Genomic DNA, 25,122 nt, shown 5'->3' with positions numbered 1-25,122 from the left:
TGGGAGAGAGTCTGGTGAAGTGGGAGGTATGCTCTGGGGAGAAGAGGAAGGCAGGTGGAAAGGTGAAGTTGCAAGGACCACAGGTAGTGAAAGTTGAAGGGGTTTAAATACTTGGGGTCAACCGTCCGAAGGAACGGGCAGTGCCAAACCGAGGTGAGGAAGAGAGCGCAGGCAGGGTGTAGTGGATAGAGACGAGCGTTAGATGATGTATGGTTTGGAAACAGTAGCACTGACATAAAGACGGGAAGCTGAGCTGGAGGCAGCTTGTTAAGATTTTCAATGGGAGTGACCGGGAAGGACGGGATTAGAAATGAGTACGTCAGAGGGACAGCTCTGAATCTGAGCGCCATACTCAGAGATCATGTCATTTGCCTTACATCCTAAGAAGATTGCTAAAGATGTGGTCACTTTATGTTTTCAGCACTGTTTAATTGCCTCTGTGCTCAGCACACACACACAGACTATATGTGATACATGGTGGTTTTAAAGATTTAAAGCTCCCCAGAAATACCTTGCTACGTAGAACTCTTATAAACGCTCTAAAGTTTAATTCCTTGGAGTTGTTAGTATTTTACAGCTGCAGTAAAACCATGGGGTGAATTTTTATTACATAAGAATAATTGAGTTGCTGTGTGTTTTTGCAGTGGTGTGGTGGGAATTGTGTGTGCATTTGAGTTCTTGTAAAACATTAACAAATGTAGATATAGCAGAGAGGGGGTTTTGCAATTGCGAAAAAGTTTGGGGGCTTTTCTGCACCAGTTGATCATTTCAGTGATTAGGAGAAATCTCTCCGTAGAATCAGCTGAATCCCAGCCTGCTTGAGCGCACTCTTTTAACTGCTAGAAGCTTCGCAGCAGCACCAAAGTAAGAAATGAGACAGGGTTGTCAGCCAGCCAGGCACATGTTGTCTCTTCATGTCTATTTGCCACAGATGCAAACTTTTAATTCCTATCCTCTGCAGACAACTCGCCATATGTCTCCTACCGCAAACAGAGAAACCTCATGCTCCCACATCCATCAAGCACATTACACAACTAATTCACTTAGCCTACCGCATTTATAGCATCAAGGGGTTTTTTTTTCTACGCATAAGTGATGCCAGGAGGATGCTTGTCTTTGATTGGCCTCCATATAAGATCAATTCGTTTACCTACTGCTCTTGAAGTGAGGTGTCTGAGAAGAGGAATAGACGGAGGAAGAGGGAAGGGAAAAAAAGTGATTAAAAATAGCAAAGGCGGAAAAAAGAGAGGGTGACAGGGAGGACAAGAAAATGAGTAAGGAGGTAGTACGTTTTATATACTATAGGTAGTAATGGAGAAGAAATGACTGAAAGGCTAAAGTAGAGGAAAGAAAAGAGAATAAAAAGCTCTGATGAAAAAGATTCAACATTTAAGCCAAAGACTTTAACTTGCACTGAAGTTCACTTCATGCTCTTCTGTATTTGGCATGAAGCTTCTTGTTCCTCTTTTATCTGTCCATTTTTTTCTACTCAGGCTTCTGTTCATAGCTCAAAGGACAGCAATGCACCATTCAATCAGTCTGTTACTTTGGTCCAGACTAAAATACCTCAATACACTTTGAGAAAAAAATCTACAATGAAACAGCTGTGATTTCTGGCAAAGATGCAGTTTCAACCTTGTAAATATATAAAGATCTCTGCTCTGACATGTTTTGCCTATAACTAATTAAACAATTAATTGATTGATCAAGAAAATATATATTTTAATGAAATGTATTTATTTATTTTCAGTTATTCAATTTCAGTTATTTGTATTTAAAATAACTGATTTGTATGACAGAAACGCCTTGTTCTGTGCAGCATTTAATACTAATCAGCAAATGTCAACATGTTAACTCAGTTAATTGAGCTAGTCACAGCGCAAACACAATGTTGCAGGGCTATAACAACTATCTGGTTGTTCTACGTAGTTTTTTATATATATTTATTTTAATTATTCTAATATTCCAGCAATTAGTATTCTGGATAAACATCATCATCCAGCAGGTTGTTGGCACTCTTTTGGGGTTAGGATGTATTTTATCCATATAAAAGCAGAAGATTTTCCCTTTCAAATAAAATTATATACTTTAACAGCTATACAAGTTAGCCTAACCCTAACCTTGTGTTTTATTTTTTTTATTTAACCTTTATTTAACCAGGATTGTCCCGTTGAGATCAAAAACCTCTTTTTCAAAAACCTCTTAATATTGAGTAAATGACTAATTTGAAAAGACACCGAGAACCAACAACAATTCGGCAGCTGTATAGAGGATGTTCTTATTTTTTTAGCTTATTATTTCAGTTTAATATCCTGTAAATTATGCACTTGGCTATCAGATTTACAGTCTTAGCATCGAGCTGTGTGCTGTTTTTGTGGTCTGTGGGCTTTGTTTCTGGATTTTGTTTAGTTTTTTGCATCTTGGGAAGTTTTCAGTTCTCATTTAGTCCTAGTATTTTGAATCTTCTTTTCTAGTTGTATTTCATTACTGTTTCTAGTATTCTCATGTGTTTCCTTTTGTCTATCCTCTTGTATCTTTCCCATGTGCCAAGCTCAGTCTTGCGTCTGATTCCCTGGTTGCTGTCGCTTACTCCGTGTTGCACTTTGGCAGTTAGTTGTCTTTTGTGACTTACTTTTAGTTTTACTACCTCCCCTGTGATAGTGCTGAATCTGTGAACCCGTGTCTTCTTTCCTCCCAGCTGTGTCTTATTTCCTGATTAGCCCTCAGTGTTTTTATGTGTATAAATAGCCACAGTTTCCCTCTCTCTTTTGCCTCAGTGTCCATTAACCCTGTTGGTGTGTTTCCTGGTGTTACTCCTGTATGTATGGTACTTCACGGACTCTATGCCAATAAACAGGAGTTGGGGTTTTTTTTCTGTTTATCTTGCCTGCTTCCTGACTCTGCATTTGGGTCCTAGCCCCACATTCCTAACAGCGATAAGCTCTATGGAGGTGTTAACAGAGACTAAAGGTGTTTTTACATCTGCGCTGTTTAGTCCATTTAAATCCAACTCTGGTTCATTTGTGCTGATTTGACCAGACTTGCACTCAAGTGCATCAAGAGGAGCAGTTCAGCAGTTTGTCTCAGGTCCGTTTCTAAACAAGAATGTTTCCTTTATGTTAACATGATCTACTCATAATCTGACCTGGGTACCAGCTGCATGCTGTAAACTGTAAGAGTAAACCAACTCTAGCCCCTGGCTGAAAAATAAGTCAGGGACTCACTTAGTTGTGTTATCCACCAGGCCAGACAAAAGCGACTACTTCTGTATTTTATTTTGTTGCTGTGTGGTCTGAGAGTTCTCACGTGGTTTGTTGTGGCACAATTAGGTTTTCTTGGAGTCTGTTTGGAGTTTTATTTTTGTGAAAAACAACCAAGCCACAGAGAAAAACTACTAGTTCACAAAGTCACCAGCTGATTCAGACGAGAGTGAACAAAGTGTGTCGGTGTGAAAACGCCCTAAAAGAAGCTGATTCATTGCACTTCAGTGAATCAGGTGAGAGAAACATGCCAGACTACTTTTTGCTCGGTGATTACTTTTGTGTTTTTCCCTTTGTCTTCTTTGTCATCAACAGACCATCACTTAACTTAACTTTATTATCTCTATATTTTGCATTTTGCATGTTTTCAAGACTGGTCCTCTCTGTAAATCTATATGTGTTTGACGCCTAGCTGCAAAGAAAATATCCTGCGGGAAAACACAACAGTTAAAAGTATTAAAGAGAAAAAAGATATAAGAAGGTCTCCTCGCTGCATCCTCTTACTTTATCTTCTCGCTTCCTTTATCTTTTTACTGTAGGCATTTTCAACACCTCCCCTGACTTTTCCCTTCCTACTATTGTTCTGTCATCATGAAGGGAGGCCATTGTGGGTCCAGAGCTTCAGACAAGCCGCGTAGATGCATTGCGCTTCCCTGGCACATCATCATATCTGATCTAGATCCAGCTCTCTGCCTGGGGCTCTGGCTGAATCTGCCAAGCCCACAGCTGTTCCTCTCCATCACTCCCCCAGTCACCCCTCTATCCATTCCTATCCCTTCTCCTCTCCTCCTCCCCCGCCCGCTAATGAGAGACAGTGAGCAAATTAAAAGTATTGATTGCCATTTTGTTAACCTAAAGCATTTTTCGTCTCTCTTGTCACCTTTTTTAGACGCAGGCACTCAAGGGAGTCTCATCTTTCCTCTCTGAAATGATTCTCTGGCTGAATTAAGAATCCACCAACCTCCTTCTCTCTCTTTGTGCCAAGTCTCCTCTCTCTCGCCATCTATCACACTGCCTCTCACGCTCTCTCTGTCTTTTCTTCACAGCCACAACACTAAGACAACATCGTGGCTGGACCCGAGGCTAGCCAAGAAAGCAAAGCCGCCCGAGGAATGCAAAGAGGATGGTGAGTACAGCAGCTCCATCGTCTATTCGTTTTTCCTCTTTTATGCTTTTCTGCCTCTTACATTCACTGATGCTAACTACACACTGGAATGTAAGTTGCTCACGGCATTAATTTCAAGAGATTAAAATCTTGCCTGTTGCTCTGATGAGCTGCATAGTGGCATGATTTCCTGCAAGTCGGTGGAAGGACATTTGCTAAATTGTGTACGCTGGTACAGGATTTGTATGTTTTAGGAGTTATGTAGAGGCAGCGCTAATGTGTGTGGCAGCCCGCGCTGCAGTTGATAGGAAGCCCCGTGATATGTGTGCTTAAAACCCAGGACCAAAGAGACTGGAGGTTACAAAGACTTCTTTATTCTCAACCGAGCGAGATCTGAAGTGTCCTTTATCCACCCACACACTCGATAAACACACAACAAAAAGAAAGGAGAGAGATGAATGTCAATGCATTTTTATAGACAAATACAAATACACAAGTGAGTTGTATCTTTCTCTTTTTTTCTCACATCCAGCCTTCCTGCTTCCCCTTTCTTTTTGTGCGTGACCAAGAGGGGGTTTATCAACTGAGTTATAGGCGCTGCGGGAGCAGTGCAGTTGAATATGAGTTGAATATGAATAATAGGATGGACAGAGACAGAGAAGAGAAGTGACTACCTTGCTTACTTGTTTCTCTTTTCAGTGCATGCTTGTTTATGGTGGGAGGGCAGCAAGGTTTTTTCAGGATGCATATTCCTGGAAGCACATAAATACATTGGACACTGAATGAGTGTTCAGACAGCAAGTCATGTGAGCAAATGACACCTCGCCCCAGGTCAAATTTAACCTGCCCTGTGTTGCCAGTTGTATGACAGACAGTTACATATGTTGGTGTATTGTTTAGTTTTGGAAATGTGGCAAATGATAATTGGAAGTGTACTAATAAACTTTCATGAGGCTACAGTCACAATACGGAAAATGGTAATTACAGACTTGGCACAAATTATTGCCAAAGTGCGCAATGAACTTGTGATCTCGTTCCCTTTTAGCTCGTTGCTTTGAAAACAGAGACCAGCTTTGCGACCACTCGCAGTCAGCTGCCGTCTTTAAACTGACTTTGGTGTGTCGAAACAGCAATAACATGGAGTCAGTCTGCTATCGGTCTGTAGCTGTGATTAAATCAGCAGAAATGACAAATCTGTCACCATCTACATTCACAGAAATTCACATTAACCAGTTACTCCAGCCAGAAATGTAGATTTGAAACAGAAGTTCAGAAATTCCTCTACAAATAATGACACAGTTCCTGCAGGATAGCAAGTGACACAGACACTCAGCCAGCTTACCTTTTAATGGAAATATAACCAGAATGCAACAAGTTGGCAGGCAGTTGAGTCCCTTGTTGCAAAGAGTTATTGGCAGTTTTTCTGCATTTGTAAATTCAGAGTGATTGCAGTTGGTCTTAGAGACAGAAGTTTAGAGACAGAAGGTGACATGTGCCATCATCTTTGGACCAGTTGGTCACTATAGCTACTTGCAATCAGAAGCTGAATGCGAAAAGAAAATCAGTAGGCTACCACTGATGTTTTCCTAGTTTCAAGGAGGCTGCCATCCTTCTTTTACTTTTTTTCTGTTGTCACTGAGCCATAGGCAGATGAGACAACAAGCTTTTGTGAAATAAAGCTGAACAGCCACCTCAGTATAAAACATCTCAGCTATTATATGGAGTTTGAAATCATAACAGCTTTGGTGCTCATCTGCCAGCACAAGGTAACTGATATCTGAAACGCCTCGACAACAATTAAATGAATTCTGTTTGATTCTGTGATCCTCTTCTTCCTCTCCTGCTGTGTTTTAAACTATACTTACGTTGCATAATTAAGTTACCTGGAATAAAATATACCTTAAGGTCGCCCAAGCCGAGATTCTACACAAGTCCATCATTTAAAAATTAGCTGAACAAATACTCAAATGGTGCAATATTCCTGCACAGCCCTAGAAATTCAATACAGACACTACTGCCTCCTCTCCACCTACAAATGAATTCCAGTGACTCTGACCTTTCATCTCGCACAAACACCTGATCAGAAATCTAATTTTCACAGCTCTTGACCTAACACCAGTCAGATTCCTTAAAAAACTAGAAAACGAATGATATTCATACCAGCTTGCACTGTTTTGTGTACAACTACTTCCTGCTCAACATGTTTTCATTTTCATAACTGCATAACTACAGCCTCGCAGAGCTGCATGGTTATTGTTTTTCAATCAACTACACATTAAATATTCCCTGGTGTGTACCATGAAGTTAAATAAAATCTACATCCTACATAAAGTACATAAGATGATGAAGGATTCCAGCATGTTTTAAGTGAAAATAGAAATATTTGTATTTGCGGTTTGGTAGCATTAAACATGGAGACTCATAGCCTGTTTTAACCTTCCAAAAAAATTGCCTCTTATTCAAAAGAACCCCCATGTAGTCACTGAAACTCCCTTTTCTCTCTAAATCTTCAGACATTAAAGGGAGAATGATCTCCAAGATGATGAAATGACACAGAAACAAAGACAAAGGCGCCTGTGAGGAATTAGTCCAAATGTGATTGTGCTTTCATCTCCAAGACTTCCAATCCTATTTATCCACCAAGGACACACCACATGAGGAGATGTGCTGATATTTGCAAGGATCGCTGCTGATCTTCTCGGGGCGTCTCATCCACTTAGTTAGTCCCAGCGGTACGAATCAAAGTCAGGCAAGAGAGTCAACTGTATAGCAGTTGATAACAGTGGCTTCAGGTCGGGATCAGCCGAATGAAAAAGTTCAGTGACTGCACCTGTAAAAAAAAAAAAAAAAAAAAAAAAAAAAAAGGTAAAAAACGCACCTGTTTGAAATATAGCTGTTATCTCCTTCAAGGTTTTCTCCTTGTGCACCTTCAGCACTTATCTGCAGGTTCACTATGCGCCTTAAAGGTTTAGAGATCAAACGGCTTCTGTGTTGAAATAACGCAGCTTTAATGTTTAGGATCTCTGGCCAAATTTAAATTAGTTACAGTTTTTGTTTTTTATAGCTGTAGTCATTGAACTTTGTGACTGCTCAATTCTCAAGTGGAAAACACAGGAGAATTGTTGAGCTCAGTAATAAGTTATAGCTGAATGCTGCACCTCAGTGGGTCAAAATGGGCAAATTTCCTTATAGTTTGGAATATTGAATTTCCTGAAAGAGATTTCTGATTTTGTTACGGTGTTAACTGCAAGCGCACGTTGTTATGTGGGTTAAACCTCGACTTAAAGAATCTTATTTAATTCTGGGATCTTTTTAGCCATCTCACTGCATCAACATCTCAGCCTCACACAGCTTTTGGTTCATTTGACTTTGTGTTCGGGGATTTGTTAATTCCATAATTAAGCTGTTGACCTCTGTATTCATTTAGCTTTCAGATATATTTCTTTTGACGATCCAAGACTTAAAGATCCGCCAGGGAAGATAATACGGTGGTGTGCACTTTGCTCTGCTTTGTAGACTTTAGTAACTCAAAGTGTGTTTCTGTGTCAGCAGCCATACGAGATGTATGTAGTTCAGCCAAACTTCCACAGCCTGGTGACACCAGCCACCCCTGAGAGCTGAGCTCAGTTAGGAGAGAAAAGCTGCCTCTGTAAATTCGGTATTGATTGGGGGAAAGGTGTGGGCGTGTGCGTGTCCATGTTTGAACCCGAGCCATGCTCTGATAAGCACTAACAGGATCGCGGGGTGGAGTCTCTGAGGTGTGACGAGACAACAGGGAGAGAGAAGGAGGAAGAGGAGTACAGTATTAAGTCAGACTTTGAGTGTAGAGGAGAGGAGTGAAAGTGAAGCGCACACATGGAAGAAGTGCTTATACACTGGACTTAAACCGCAATACTTAAGGTTCTTTATTACAAATTTGATAGGAGAATTGTACTGTCACCAGAGTACACTTAAGGAGGAAAGCTTTGCTTTGTTGCAAATTATTTTCGTATCTGGTCGTATCATTTCTCTAAGTCAACTGTTATCTAGCAGTTGTGATTAAACAAAAGGCTAACAAGGCAAGAAATAAGGAGCCAGATGATCGAGCTTGTTATCTCCTAATCCTGTGAGATAATCACCAACCTTAGTCAGAGGGACTTGTGTACTTGGAAAAGTGTGAATATGACATTTTTTTTAAATAAATGTATATAAAATAAAGTGATTAAGTGATCGACAAAGCCACTGTGACCATGCCTATGTTACACGGCTCTGAGGTAGGTTTCATTCTGTGGAGGGAGAATTTTCTTTGCTCACAGACGAGCCGAATCTCTTACGTCAACACAAGACTAAGGAATACGAAAGCTGCCTGCATAGGTCATACATACTGACATACACAATTCACAATTTGCTTTAAGTACTAGTGACGTGTTTAATCTTAGTATAATGCATGATATTTTAAGTGTTTTGGACGTAAAGCCTTTCATCTTAAAAGCAGCTGGTAACTGCAGCTGTCAGACAGATGTTATGCTGTTAAAATCTACAGTTTCCCTCCTAAAATGAGGTGAAATAGAGATTTAAAAAACCCCAACTGACTGTTTAGAACCTCAGCGCTGTACCTAACAGCCATATGTGAGTAAATGTTTTCACCTCTGGTGAAGACAACTTGTTCCCTCTCATGTTTAAAGTCAGTTGCAACGCATACAACCAGATTCTGTCAAAATATGCGCAGAAATGTGTGCTCGGGTTAGGGTGCTCATTCCTGCATGTTCAAAGGAGCGTCAGCTTCAGTGAAGACAGAGCAGCTGACATCACAGGCGCCTTGTAGTTACATAACTCGCTCTATATTTCTCCCTCACTCTTTCTGCCTATATTTTTTTTCTCACCTCCACTCTCTACCTCTATATCCTCTATATCATCCTCTCTCCCTCGTGTCCTCGTGCCTCTTCTTTTTTGTTTTGGTTTAAAAAAAAAAACTAGGACAGGCTTTTTACAGAACCTCCCTCTTTGCTTTTATTCCCACTCTCTCACTTAAAATTGCCTGGTTGTGTTTTTTTTTTTCTATCCTGCCAAATATTTGTTGGCCTGGAAAAAAATAAACTGAATGGGCCATACTCTTGTCTCACCTCTTTACTTATTCAGCTGGTTTTCTCCCTTTTATTTGCCTTCACAGGTAAAGAGAAAGAGAATTCCCCCGATAAGTAAACTAAAAGCAGTTTGTTTAATTAGCTGTCAGTTTGTCCTATCTGGAGAAGATATGCTATATATCAGGGGAAGTTATACTACATACAGTATAACGTAGTGTATGAATAGACGCATAAATTGCAGGGAGGGATTATTACTCTGATCGTGCTTAATCGTATTACAGCGCCTCTTGTCTTTTGCCTCTGTGAATCCCAAAAGACGGGGCTCGTGCATGCAGAGGGCAGCAAACGCAGACAAGTAATTACATTCTGGTCATGTGAGGAGCTTCACGGCCAAACACACAAAGTTATTATCGTGTCTCACAGGCTAGCTTTGGGCTCACACTTCCTTCTTGTGCTCTCTCCAGGGGAACTAGCAGGACCAGCGTTTTACTCGTTTTTCTTTGCTTTTCTCACATCTGCAGTTTAAAAAAAACAAAACGCCATCCAGTGCATGTATTTGTGTGTCCCTCCGATACTTCATCACTTCTGTCCAGATGGGACAGCGCTACTCCAGCCTGGGAAATGCCATCTCTCCTTTCGCTGTGATGTCAATTTAGCCAGCTCAGCGGGACTTTGTAGATAGATTTTGTGATTTTTGTGGGGTGCAGGGTGTTGTTTGTGAATGTGAAGACACACTCACCCTGCAGTGAGTGTGTGTGCACTTCTACAGGTGAGTTATTATAGATGGCGAAACGCAGCGCCCTCCTTCACCTTGAGCCTTTCTGCAGCAGTCGGGAGCAGAGTCGGAGGGGTTGGGGATGGCAGGCGTAGATGTCGACAGCATGATTGATGGGTGTATTTTGAGAACATCCCCAGCAGAGCATGCCTGAGGCCTGGAGATTGGATGCAAGGAAGACTGTGTGGCAGGTGTTTGTGTGACATGCAGCTTCTGAATTAAATGTCATTGTGTGAATACCAGCACTGCACTTTTTTTAAATTAGCAAAAATAAACCTAGATGATATATACAATACTGCATTAAGGTAATTTATGTTGATTTATGATGATTTTAAGGATACCTTTAAGCATTATTATTTATTTTCTTTTGAAAAAATGAGACAAAAAGCAAAATGAACCTAAGACTGTGCCACAGAGCTTCCCTGGTGCCCAAAGTTATTAAAGGATACTAACAATCAAAAGGTCACACCGTTATATCCCTCCACACGGGTATTGAAGTTCAGGAAGTAGCAGAATATGACCCACATAATTCTGCTGCCCAGAATAGTCAGTAGTGCATTAAACGTGTACTACTCCACAGCAACGATCCAATGCATTATTTACTTTTGTTTGAGTAATGTTTGCTGCAAACTACACTGCCCGGCTATGATAGGAAAATACTGAGCCTTTTTTAAAAGTGGAGCTATATTTGTGTGCGTTCTATAAAAGATTTACTTCTTCAAAAGGAACTGTTGGTTTTGGGTCTGAGAGCCAAAAAGAGGGTAAAGAGCTGAGAGAAAGATTAATTTATAGACTTTTTAAACTCCATTTCCCTTTTTAATTCAAATATTCAGAGCCAATTTTAATACTTGAGATCGAGGTGGATGGCTTTGCAAAGTGTGAAAACTACAGGGAAGACCGGCATTGTTTTTGGACTTTCCACTATGATTTATGGTGGAAAGCACTGTGCTGCAAAGTTATTAATGGTTTTTTTCATTACCCATGGCCTACCATACCACGCCAATGGGTTTCTTTGATTTACAAAAGTAGCATTTCTTTGTAGTGACAGTAGACTCACAGTTGCACTTATTTTTCTTAACACATCTTTGGCTGTTCATCATCTGTATCGGAAATGGATGGTTCATTAAAGCTTAAAGCTTTCCGAGTGTACTTGCACTTTATTGTGTTAAAAGAAGGATATAATTTTGTATGGGTTATTATGCAGTGGTGGCACATTTTCTGTGGTCTATGAGGCAAAATAAGAGTGACACCCGTGATTTAGATGTCAAGTAAGCTCACTTTAAAGTGCTTTGTCTGTGACTTTTAAAAAAAGAACAGTACATAATTCTGCTGATTCAGGTCTGCGTTTGTTATGTTCTTCTGTACTTAGATATCAGTGTCAGATTAGGAACCAGTCAGATGCTTATCTGGGCAAATATCCATACAGCCAATCACACAGCAGCAACTTGTACTTGTTGCATTTAGTCATGAAGAAATGGTCAAGACCTGCGAAGGTCAGACCAGCCATCAGAATGAGTAAGAATAGTTGGTCTGAGTATTTCAGAAACTGCTCATCTGCTGAGGCATTCTCAGATATTTTTAGATATCTCTAAGTCTGACAAAGAGAAAATATCCAGTGCAGCAGTTCTCTGGGTGAAAATGCCTTGTTGTGTGCCAGAGATCAGAGGAGAATCCTTCAAGCTGATAGGAAGGCTACGGTAACTCAATGTAGAAGTGTACAGCACATCCGGTCTTGAAGCAGATGGGCTACAGCAGCAGACAACCACACCGGATGGCACTCCTTTCAACTAAGAGCAGCAAACTGAGACTACAATTTGCACTTGCTCACCAGGGGGTCTTGATTTGTGCTGTAGCATTTGGTAGGTAGGATCAGAATTTTTTTATAATCAGCATAAAAACATGGATCCATCCTGCCTTATATCAATAATTCGGGCGTAATGATGTTCTGGATATTTCTTTTGGTACACTTTGAGCCCCTTAGTACCACCTGAGTATCATTTTAATGCCACAGCCTACCTGAGTATTGCTGACCAAGTGCATCCCTCTGTGACTGCCGGGTACCCATCGTCTGATGGCTGCATTCATGTCACAAAGCTCAGATCATCTCAACCTGGTTTCATAAACATGAAAGTGTAACGGCTACAGTAGCAAGGTGTGCCTAATAAATGTCTGAGTGGATCATTTGACCGAAAATTAAGCATTTTTATATCAGTTAGTTTATACAAACTTGTTTACAGAGGTATGTGAACAAAGTCTACCCTAATACATTATTTTATGTTATTCACAGCATCCTGGAGGCTATAACGAAACACTATACTCTACATAATTACCTTGTTTAACACCTAACAAAAGGATTTCACAAATTTTTCTCTGACCCCAGCAGGATGAAAAAAGAGTGCTTCGGAGGGTAACGCTAGAAACAAAAAATAAAAAGGAGAAAGCGTGCGCTTGTCTGTTTGCAGCTGCATGCAGCTGTAAGTGTTTTTCCCAAAGAGTTTATCCAAATAAACCCGAACTTTGGAGACAACAGAGGAGGGGATAAGTGCCAGGTCACACTTCAGTACATCTCCTCCTGTCACTGGAATGCCCTGATAAGGTACAAGCTTGTGAATTCTGCTTTTTTTCCTCACTTTTATTCTACTGCTTAACTGTTGTCTGCTTGCTTTGAGTTAGAGACCAGTGAGACACTGAAGTAGAGCAAAGGAAAGGAGGGTTTCCACGCCACGCAGGTGCATTTAAAAGGAAAACAAGCTGTGGAAAAAATGGCAGCTCATTGAAATGGAGAAATATACAACAGAGGAAAACACTGCTGCCAGCAAGTGACACAATTAACTGATTTGCTGTCAAAGCCACGGCTGTTGCTTTGACTTTTCCTGTCACGGCGCAGATGTATTGGTTTATTAATCATCTTCTGAAAGACTGAGTAAACAATCTTTGCCCAGTAGGAAAAAAATATGTGTGGTATATATCTGTTGGACCCGCATGTGACAAATACAGCAGTAAATCATGAGCACATCACTGTGTATCAAACCCTGTCACAGCCTGTGTGGTTTTAAATCACTGTAAGCAGATTCAGCCGTATGATTAACTGACAGCTGTTAGAATGACTCAGCTTGTGCAGTTGTCCCCGGGGAGCCATAGCTTGTTGGCCATGTAGTCACAGAAACATATGCACATGCTGAACTACAAGTTTGCTGCACTGATAGTAAAGAGCCGCCAAAATTTAAACACTCCATGAAAGGCAGTGTAGTTGCTGGACTTGAAGTTCATGACTGATAGCAAGAAGATTCATAAAAGTTGTGATGGGAGCAGCAGATCGCTTACTTGTGTGGAGCAAAGCACAACTATCCACCAGTGTGACGCACCGACTAAAGAAAAAAGGAGGGGGCGATTCGTCAGTAGATCGGTCTTATGGTCTCAGCTGGAGCTAGGATGTCAACAGCCCCTCAGCCCAAGTGCATCATGTCAAGAGGAGTTAGCTAATGCTAACATGGTGCCAAGCAAGCTGAGGACACATTTAGAAACCAAGCATCCTTTCTGTCAGGAGCACAGGAAGCAGGAGCTTTTTCTGGACCGTGTCAGTGTGTCTGATGAGTTGATGCAGGTGATTTCTCTTGTAGTGGAGCTTATTGCAAAATTTAAGAAAAAGTCATGCAAAGTTAAAAAGCTGCAAATGGGTTATCTAAAATGATTTTGTCTTTTAGTATACTGATAAGAAGTACTGCCAACATGTTTGTTGCATTAAAATTTTAGCTTACCCTTTGGTGTTTCTTAAGCATTTAACATTTGAAAACCACAGATCTAACTTCCAAAGCACAGACACTGATGCATTTCAGTTAGATTTTTTTGTTAAAGAAATAAAGTCCTGTAGAACGCACAGTTATTTTCTTTCCCTATAAAACATTTGCATGACAGTTTTTGCTAAAATCATTTAAACTTACATTGTTTAAATACATTTTTAACTTATTGAACCTAGCATTAGCCCACAATTACAGTACATTGGGTTATAAAATCTGATCTCGACCGCATCATGGGATGACCCAGCTGATACCTTCCCGTACAGGCTGTGCCTCCGCAAGCCGCTTTGTAACCCACCTCCACCTTAGTCCTTTGCCCATGATTTTGTGTCCAAAGGAAAGTGTACCCCTCTGTTCAAGGACAGACAAAAAAAAGCCTTTTTATTACTTCACCTGAAGAAAGCGTGCTTCCACATAATAACTAGGATTTCGATTTTTCTGCTTCTGTGTGCCCCTCTGACAGACAGCATGTCCCTGTCTTTGTTAATATTTTTCACATCTACTATCATCGATGCTTGTTGTTTTCCGTACTGGAGGGTCTGGTTTCTTCCCTTCCAAACAGAAGGGGAGAGCATGTCACCAAATGTAGATTACTGCAGATGGAATAACAATTTTCGCCTTTTTCAGTTTACCACCATATTAACAGTTTTTATCTTCCCTCTCTTTGTCGACTCATTGTTATATTCCTTGGTGTGATATTCCTACACTTCCTGATCAAGGAAGAATAAGTTAGCAACCCCCACTTTTCCAGCCTCCTTTTTTTAAAATGCCTTCTGTTCTTCTGCTCTAGTGTGACAGAAAATGGTAAACTGCACTTGTCTTGCAGGTGAGGCTTTTTCTGCTACGTCTTGTTTGACCATCAACAAGCCCAGAAAGTCTCAGAAATCATCCGACGGGGCCGGTGAGCAGCTCTCAAAGCGCACAGGCCCCCTTTGATTGCGGTTTTGATTATGACAGACAGGATAGTCATTATCAGCACAAAATTGTAGAGTATTTTTTTAAGTGCTGATTGGAGAGGCAGCCGAGTTCATGAATTATAGGTTAGACTGACTGAGAAAATATTGAGACTGAGTTCATCATCACTTTCAGGTCTTCTGAAAATATTCAGTTTCAGTCACAACCAAGTAGGTTTAGCTCTTTGTTGTTTGGTGGTTCCTGAGAGAAATAATGATGGCGGCGTTATGAAGAAAAAGACTTGAAGAGAGCAGGAAGACCTTCGCTTAGATATATACATTTACATAGACACGGTTCATTACATACTAATGTTTGAGTGTTAAATGTTCCTGATTTTTCCATTCAGGCTTTTAGTACTGCAAATTTCTGCTGAGCTTCACAGTGGGCCGTGGATAATCTTAAAATAAATGGCTCAGTTTTTCTGCAAACACCACTATTTATCATTTTGAACAAAGTGGGTGTTGAATTCACAGGTAGTCTAGTATATTAATGTTCAACTGAGCAAGTGGGCAGCAAGTTCTGTCCCTGCGACAAAAACAAATAGTGCTAATACCTTATTTCATCTGCCGAGACATGCTGGCTTTAAATGTGTGCACAATGTGGTTCTTCTTTCTGCAGTAGCTGATGTCTACAGTGGGATTTTTACCAGACAGGCAGAGTTTTTGTTGCAAGCCAAGTCAAGTCAAGTTGCAGTAGACAGATGCCAGGTAAAGGCTTAAAAAGGTTCAATAAGTTATCATATTTTTCTTTTTTTACACTTCTTTGTATGCTTTACAAGTTGCTTTTTGCTTTTATTGTGAAATAGTCACAGGAAATGCTTTTATCAACCAGGTTAGCCTCACTGTTAAAAATGCATTTTAAAAAAAACAAGATGCTGATTATTTATTGAGGTTTTAAATATTGGAAGAGAATAGCTGTGCAAACAGCTGGCTGATGAGTACTTTGCTTTTACTCTGTAGCTCGGCAACCAAATTTTATGTGTCCTGCTAAGAGGCCAATTTATTGACTGACACCTTTATTAATGTGAGGTTGTTTGTTGAGCTCCACTGCAAACACAGTTGACAAAAAGCCTTGAACGTTGGCTTTAGTATTGAATGAAAGATACAATAAAAAGTGTTGAAAAAAGAAAGTATTTTTTTTACAGCTACAGTTAGGATGTGAAAATGTACAAGGCCTCTTTATCTTTAAAAAAAAAGTTATTTTATCTTAAAATAAAGCAATATGCAGATAAGTCGTTTCTTTGTATCTATAAAATGCTTTAAGGAGAAAATTATTTCTATCCATCATCCCTCTACCGCTTATCCGGGGCCAGGTTGCGGGGAGGGCAGACCTCCCTCTCCCCGGCCACCTCCTGCAGCTTGTCCGGGCGGGGGACCAAGGCATTCCCAGGCCAGCCGAGAGATTTAATCTCTCCAGCGTGTCCTGGGTCTGCCCCAGGGCCTCCTCCAGGTGTGACATGCCCGGAACACCTCACCCAGGGGGCATCCTTGTAAGATGTCCGAACCACCTCAGCTGGCTCCTTTCGATGTGGAGGAGCAGCGGCTCTACTCTGAGCCCCTCACGGATGGCTGAACTTCTCACCCTATCTCTAAGGGAGAGGCCAGCCACCCTTCGGAGGAAGCTCATTTCTGCCGCTTTCATCCGCGATCTCGTTCTTTCAGTCACTACTGTAGGCACGTAGATCGACCAGTAAATTGAGAGCTTCTGCGGCCACAGCACCGTCTGTCAGTCTCACGTTCCCTTCTCCCGTCACTTGTGAACAAACCCCAAGATACTTAAACTCCTCCACTTGGGGCAGGGACTCATCCCTGACCTCCCTGAGAAAATTATCTGATTGATTTAAATAAGTATTTTATGTGTGTCTGTCTTTAAAACAGCGTGTGATTGGCTTTTTAGATGTTTTCATTAAGCATTAAGCAGTTGAACCTCATACCTAATACAGTTACCTGTTTCTTTTTTAGCTGACAGTTGGTGATGGGTTTCAGGCTCAGTTGTGCAGTTAAACCTAATATTAGAAGTCACTTCAGTCACTGGACATAAAGTTAATTGTCTCTTCACACGTTTGCACATTTGTGACTTCTGCCTGTAATTTAAGGATCTATTACCACTTGTTTCAGACTTCTTCTTGGTCTGACTATATATATATATGGGTTCACTGTTATGTTTAAGAATAAACTTAGCCTTAATCAGATGCCTCCCTTATGTAAAAAGTGTCTTGGATGATCTAGTTGTCTTATTGTGATGGATAAAAATAAAAGTATTAAAAGCTTTCACAGAGCTGCAGGGAATGTGCCTCTGAATACAGACCAGGTGGCAATTCAAAAAGAAGCTGAAATAATTAAGCCGGTATTGTAGTATTGAAACAGCTTCTTTGTCGTCCGTGGCCTTTCATACACTTTTCAGCTTAAATTTGAAGTTTAGAGAATTGATGCTGGGCTGCTACTTACAAAGAATGCAATCTGCAGTAGGTAAGTCTAAGCTTTTGCGACAACAACGGTCCATTTATTTCTTGTTAGATCTTTATATATTGTGTATTTCATTGAATTATTGAGCTGATTTTGTGTTCTCAAATGTGTTTTTCATACCTTCTGTCAGTTAGTGGACTTTGTGCCAGTGTTGATCAGTAGAAACGTACATTAATCAGCTGAGAGAAGTTTCTCCCAGTAGGTTCAGTGATCGAGCCTGAGCCTGAGCCCTCGAGTGGGCTGCATTCAAAGGTGACATGATAGATGAAGCCCTGTGCAGTGCACTATCCGGTAAGACAGAACTTTAATTTTTGGTGACTACAAAAGGCTCAGGGCACTGAAAATGATTCAGTTCACCTTGTTTGCTTTTCAAAAGGTGGAAAAATGAAAGAATGGGGGGGATGGAGGGGCGAGAAACAAGGTCCTGGTGAATCCCTGCGGTGTTTGAGGGCTGTGTGGTTCGCCACCTTCTTTGTAAGACCAAATTGGAAAAAGTAGAATAAAAAATACACTTGTGAGCGTGAAGCCTGACTTCAAAAAGTTTTGGCGAGACTGCATGTGGTAAGGTAATGTAAGATAAAAGGATACTTTTGGAAGGACGAAAGCGAGAGAAAGAGGAAAGAGAAAGAGAGATTATGGAGCATAATAGTGGCAGAAAATATGGGAAGATGCCAGGATACCTCCTGCTGGTAGTAAGAGGCGCTCCACCTGTGACTGCAGGATGAATGTGGTGGCATGACTAGCAGTCGTAAACATTTTTCCCCTCGCTTCAGGGCTTCATAATAAGAGCTCCTACCTGAAAATTCTACACTGGCTTGACATTTCCTTCCACTGATAAGAAGCATTGGTTTTATATTGCACACACACACACACACACACACACACATTCGCCCAACTTGTCCCTAGGAGTGAGTGCTTCATTGCAGGCTGCTGACAAAGAGGTTATAGACTACACTCAGTGGAGCCAGACAAAAGAAAGCGAGCAAAGAGACAATCCTCCTAAGTTCAGCATTTATCATCATGCTGCACAGTAACAAAAACAGCACTGCAGTGTGGGCGCATTTGTGTAAAGCATGTAAGGCACTGAGGCCATAATACCACATGAACACATTAAACAAAGACTATGTAAGTAATGCTGAATTATAGCCAGTAATCACAAGTTGCAGCTAGCAAAGACATTAAAACAGTAAAGAAAAGTGTTTAAGTCTGCAAACTGACTTCCCCTGTTTCATAAGGTTTATTTGCTAAGAGAGGAGGTAAATAACTATCATTGGAAACGCATGAATCCGTTCCCTTGAATTGATTTGGGAGTAAAATGATTTTGCTGCAAGGAAGTCTTATCAGCAAGAAACATGAGTAATCAGGGAATCAGAGAGATATAAACATTTGTTATCAACAGTTAGTTTAGACAATCTACAACCCCAATTCCAAAAAAAAAGTCGGGAAGTTGTGCAAAATCTAAAATAAAAACTGAACACATTGATTTGCAACTCTCAATATTTTATTCACAATAAAACACGGAAAACATGTCACATTTTTAAACTGAGAAAATGTAGAAGTTTAATAATAAATTTGGTTATTTTGAATGCCTCACTAGTTGGTTACTTGGCACTAAAAAGAAAAAGCTAAAGAAATCTTTTGCAGCTGATTACAATAATTGGCAACATGACTGGGTACAAAAGGAGGATCTTAGAGGCAGAGGTTCACCGATCAGCAAAAAGCTGTATCTACAAATTCAGAAAATTGTTCCTCAAGAGAAAATTGTGAAGAGTTTGAATATCTCATAATATACAGTACATAATTTCATCAAAAGACTCGAGATTCAAGACTCTAGAGAAATCTGTGTCCAAGGGTTTGACAGAAAATCAATGTTGGATGCCTGTTTTCATCTGTCCCTCAGTGGCACTGCATTATTCTGCATGATTTTATTGCTACTTGGGCTCAGGACTACTTCCAGAAATCACTGTCTGTGAAGACAGTTAACCATGCCTTCCACAAATGCAGGTTAAATCTCTGCCATGCAGAGAAGAAGCCATGTGAGAGCACCATATGATCCACCATATGATCCACCATCTTCTCTGAGCCAAAGCTCGTTTAGAGGGGATGGAGGCAAAGTGGAAAACTGCTCCATGGTCAGACAAATCAAAATTTAAAATTCTTTCTGAAAAACATGGACAGCAATAAAGAGGAAAAGGACCATTTAGCTCGTTATCTGCGCTCAGTTAAAAAGCCCACGCCCCGACGTCTAGCAGCTTGCACATCTAGAAAGGCACCATCAGTGCTGAGTGGTACACTATAGTGCCAAAAGTATTCACTCAGCCGTCCAAATCATTGAATTGAGGTGAATCACTTCCACAGGTGTATAAAATCAAGCAGCTAGTCCTGCAGACTGCTTCTACAAACGTTTGTGAAAGAATGGGTCGCTCTCTGGAGTTCAGTGAATTCCAACAAGTCATGAAATTTCCTTTTAGGGGTTTTTCTCAACAGCAGTAAACATCGGCATCAGATTCAAATAGTGCAAATTTTTTCTTAACCCTTTATTGCTAAGTGTTTCTCATTTTTTTATGTTATTGTGAGGTTTTTTGAGACCTTTACGTCATTACTGGGATTTTTCTTTCCTGAAAAAAATAATTCATGTAAATTAATAAATTAATGTAGCAAATGTAGCAAAAATATACAAATGTATATAAAATAATATTTCTTTTTTTTTTAAGTTTCTCAGAAGGTTCAATAAAAAAAATTGCATTTTCTGGCAATTATTTTGTAGTTCAGGCTTTACAGGGTTAAACTGTTTAAACATTTGATTTGTCACTTTCACAGTTTGGGTAAAATATTACTTTAGGAGATATTTACTTTCTATTTATATTTTCTGTGCTTTGTAGCTATCTCGTTTCCAGTGACTCCATTATTTTACTACTTGTGTATTTTTACCCTCAGACTTTAGTGCTATGTTGCTGTGTTGCCAGATTTTAGTGTTTGAGAACCGTTGTCAGAAATGACAGTCAAAAGAATAAAAATAAGAGCCACGTTTTAATAAACTCAAACTATCCTTAACAGAGAATCAATTTGTCTTCTTCTTGTTATTGAAGCCAGGGACTGTTTTTGTTTCTGTAAATATTCTGTGGACGTTTTAATAGAAAAGCTTTTCATTAGAAGAGTGCTGGGATGCATGACTGAGTCCTTTGATCTCCTTTATTTGTGTGTGTGTGTGTGTGTGTGTGTGTGTGTGTGTGTGTGTGTGTGTGTGTGTGTGTGTGTGTGTGAATATGGAAAATAACTGAAGGGGTTATACCTCTGAATATGAGTGTAAAGTAAGTAATATAATTTGTATGTACTTTGTATACAGGTGTGTAGAACTTAGCAAAGGTCTAGTTAAAAAAACAAAAACATTAACTCTAAGAAATGTTGCTGTTCACAGAAGGTATTCCCATGGGCTGTCAACCTGCTCACAGCACTGCTGTATCACTCACAACCGTGTGTGTGTGTGTGTGTGTGCATCTTATGAAACTTTAATCATTTGTTTGGAGGAGATGGGGGCATGTGTACAGAGAGGCATATGGCACGTGCACTCCTTAGCATTGGTGCAATAGTGCTGTCTGCTACAGAGGAGCAGTATGCACTCAATCGAGTCTGCTAACTAGGTCAAGGGGTGATATTTAACACACTGAACAGAGTGACCATAGATTGTATCATATCTTTGGTGAATCCCTGTTTATGTGTCTTTGTCACAAGCTGCAGTCGTGCCTACAACAAGCTGCAAAGTCCAGGAGAGCCTGAGGTGCTTTAGTTCTCCCTCTGGTTGCCTCCCTTTCTGATTAGGAAACATTTTCTCTGCTGTTATCTCTGCTCTCATCCTGATTAACTTTGCATTGTCACTAATCAAAGCTGGTCTGAATCTAAGCCGAGCAGGACCGGAACACACTGTCCCCGAGCTCCACGCTAGATTCAGCTTAGATTCTATTTCAGTACGAGCCTCTAACAGTGAGTACCCAAGCTGGTTTTGAATGATTACAATATTATGCTAAAATTCTGCAGTCTACATGTGGGAATATGTTTTAAATGCTAATTGCTCATATCCTGGAAAGCAAAGGGGGGAACTCCTTCTAGGCATTTTTTTAAGAGATGTGTTCTGCAAGTGAGCTGTGGGTATAGAAAAGAGGAGACGGGGCAAAACTTTCAAAGTCCTGTCCGGTATGACTGATAACTGTCAGAGCTGGAAGGAAGATCTCCTTTGATCACTGCAGCGTGTTCTGCAGCACATCTCACGTATAGAAAGAGGCCAAGGTGCACTCACTCTGTTCAAAAGTTATACACCACTTTGTGTAAAAAAGTAAAGCTCTCAGTCTGACCAGGTAGTCAATGCCAGCTGTTACAACTGCCTTTTTAGGCATTGCCAAAATCTTGTTTTGACACTTATGGATCATTTATCAATTCTAGAAGATTAATCACAAAGGGGATTTTCAGATTGTTCTTTCCTGCGAGGTTACATTTGTTGCTTTGAGTGATATTCCCCAACATGTATTGCATGGATTTCCTCTCGTTATAAAAAGTTATACACGTTATACTTTTCATTTAGAAGTGTTAGATGAAGGTTTTCGTTTGTCAGCGCAACGAGGTCCTCCAAATCGTAGCGTTTCAATTTAATTTTGCTCGTTAACTCATAATGTTCTCATTTAATTAGGTTTTTCTGTGGTAAATCCATCCAATGTTGTTCTGTGGAGGGTTTAGTGGGCATGACTCACATCTGTTCTTTTGGCCTCTGTGGCAGTTTGAGAGTTCAGGTGATTTGTTGTTTTTTTTTAGAAATGGAGATACATTTTAGGTTCAGTTGAAATTAGCTTCCTGCAAATATCATCCCAGAATACATATCATTAAATATATTTGCATATATTTTATGTGCTGTTAACTCATAGTCTGTGTTTTATGTATAGACTGTATATAAAATATGAACAACGCTACAGTGACTTACGCCACCTGGTTTGTGAACTTACATTTTGATGCTTTGACTTTATCTTAATGGTCTTGATGGAGCCATTTGCCACCCTGAGATGATGGAGTTCTTAATTATCAAGCAAGCTTGGCTATCCAGGTTCATCTGTAGACTGCGAAGTTTCATCACACAGACATACATATTTGCTAATTAGATTAAGTAACGGACTAATAAAATGCTGGAATCTCCTTCACTTAAACTGGGCTGTAAATTAACACATATTACCACAAAGCTCCAGTACTCCATAATAATAACAGGAAGGGAAATACAGGAATATTATCTATGGAGACCAAAGGTATTTCATTATACCTGACTTAAACACGTTTCTGTCTTTTACACAGGCATACAGGCTCTGTTATAGGCACTGAGGCAGGTATTTCTTGGGCCCTTGCCTGCTTTCATACTGGACGGGCCACAGGCTAACACATAGAAAAAAGCAACCATTCACACTCAAATTCACACCTACGGGCGGTTTAAAATCGTCCATTAGCTTAACCCCATGCATATCTTTGGACTCTGAGGGGAAGCGGAAGTACCACCAGAGTAGTAGAGCAAAGTCCTGCTGATCTGGGGGGAACATGCAAACTCCATACAGAGAGACTGCTGCGAGGCAACAGTGCTAACCACCGCACCACTGTGCTGCCCTATCATACAGCAGCAATCAATAATATCAATAGCATCATCCCCACGTTTGATTAGCACCATGGACAGCAACTGCAGTTAGAGGTTGGGGAATGGACACATTTAGTCAAGCTTACCAGGCTACATTAACAGAAAGACAACTGTAATGTCTGCAAGCATGGAAGAAAACAGAGAAGCTCATTAACAACAGGTCCTCAGACTGACGAGCTAATCTGTTTATAGAATTCATGATTCAACAATCATTTCTAATGGAGCAGCTTCTACATATATCACACATATATATTACTGTATGAACGCAGCAAGTATGCCTGCCATGTAATCCAGAGATGCTCGTTGGATATTTATGTCAACCGGGCCTCCCCTACCTTCTGAGCCCTTGGGAAAGTTACACCTTTATGGCACATTTATCCTCCCTGCATTGGTCGCTTCGCACGCTGATGATGACATCGTCAAGCAGCCACAATCATTTAAGCTCGCCGTTATGGCGCTTTTGTCCATTTGTAATCTTCTCCAGACTGCTGCAGAAATCTTCCTCCATGAGTTCCGTCTCATCTGGGAATACTTGTGCTTCCATATGCACGTGTCATATAAATGTCAGTCACAGGGTTTGAATCAATTGTTGTGCCAGCCTCAAGTGGCCACTCATGGAACTGCGGTTTTTTATTAGTTCTGTGCTGGCTGCATTGCTTACACCAAGAGTTTGCTCTTTAATTAATATGTCATTTAGATGCTTATCACAAGTGTTGTATTGTTTGATATGACATTTACAATATCTGTGATGTACTGTTTATTATTGGGAACTTAAGCCAGTCCCTAACTCGTGACATTTGGAGGTGAAATGAGAGTAAAACTTCACTAACATGTTGAGATATAATACTCTGACAGTTTGTGCTCATTCTAGTTGCATTCTGTTAATTTATGGAAAATGTTCCCATATTTTTAAAGTATATTTACAGCCTGGTGAAGATGCAGGACATAAATATTTTACCGATTTAAATTCAGCCACTAGATCTAACAGCGTTTGGTGCAGTTTTACAACTTTTTTCTGAAAGAAGTTTGCATTTGATGCACGTCAATGTGACAAGTTGCAAAGGAAACATAGCTAGATTTTAATCTTGTGTCTTATTGCCATAAGTTATTTTTTTTATAAAAGATGAAATTTCCAAAATATAGATGAGAAATAATCCTTCCAGTTATCATGCTAATGTACCATCAAATCACTGACGATTACCAAACAGTAAAATGGCACTGTAAACTTAATCTGCCATGGACATTTTTTCATGCAACATCAGCATGCTGATGCAGGTTCACTGAATAAACAAGTCCTTCATTATCGCTTCTGTTCTTTTTGTTGTTGTTTTTTTAACAGAGCTTCCGTACGGCTGGGAGAAAATCGATGACCCCATTTACGGCAGCTACTATGTCGAGTAAGTTCAGTACATCTTTAATACATAATGACTTGCTTTTGATTTTCAGCATCACCCGCTGGTGTCGCATTAATCATATTTATTAGGAGCAAACTGGCGATGTAGCCAGAAAAGAGTTACTCTTAATGTCTGCTTGCTGACGGCTCACTGTTTGTTTGCAAGTTTATGTGCTTATCTGTAGCCCTGGTCGTGCATCTGAATGCTACAGAGGAACTGCTGCAGTGGCCTGTCCTCTGTATTGAACTGCACGTCCCCTCTCTGTTTCAGGGGTGCCTTTTTTTTTCTTATTTTTTGTGGCTGGATGCTTTCCACTCTGGGGCACTGGGATGCTGCTCTATTTTTAGACTGGCAGGGGGAATTCATTTGGCTTGAGTTTGCTTTAAAAAACCTGCAGAGTGACACTTGAATACACTCTGCCTTATATACTGCGCATCCCTCTCGAGATGCTCTTTGTGTCTCCCTTTGTCATCATGTAAATATCATTAAAGAAGCTGCAAGACCTTGAAATTATATAACTATATAAAAATAAAGTTAAGCTGTTTTGTAATTAGGACTGTGATACTGGGGTGTTCATTAAAAGATAAGGAGAGGAGAGAACGTTGGGGTGTGTGTGTGTGTGTGTGTGTGTGTGTGTGTGTGTGTGT

General features: G+C 40.3%; 1 protein-coding gene across 9 annotated transcripts in view; it reads left to right on the top strand.

Moving 5' to 3' along the window:
- magi2a (membrane associated guanylate kinase, WW and PDZ domain containing 2a) overlaps positions 1-25,122 on the top strand; it is a 257,702-nt gene that overhangs the window by 177,846 nt on the left and 54,734 nt on the right. For all 9 annotated transcript variants that reach the window (XM_005740820.2, XM_013912847.1, XM_013912846.1 and 6 more), the window contains exons 6-7: positions 4,307-4,386; positions 24,421-24,478. In XM_005740820.2, the coding sequence (XP_005740877.1) occupies positions 4,307-4,386; positions 24,421-24,478 (138 nt within the window). The remainder of the gene's footprint in view (positions 1-4,306; positions 4,387-24,420; positions 24,479-25,122) is intronic.

This window comes from Pundamilia nyererei, unplaced genomic scaffold, assembly GCF_000239375.1.
Source record: "Pundamilia nyererei isolate P.nyererei 1_Seehausen unplaced genomic scaffold, PunNye1.0 scaffold00104, whole genome shotgun sequence".
NCBI classification, from domain to species: Eukaryota; Metazoa; Chordata; class Actinopteri; order Cichliformes; family Cichlidae; genus Pundamilia; species Pundamilia nyererei.
The sequence above is the reverse complement of the archived record's forward strand: the minus strand, read 5'-3'. Positions and strand labels throughout refer to the sequence as shown.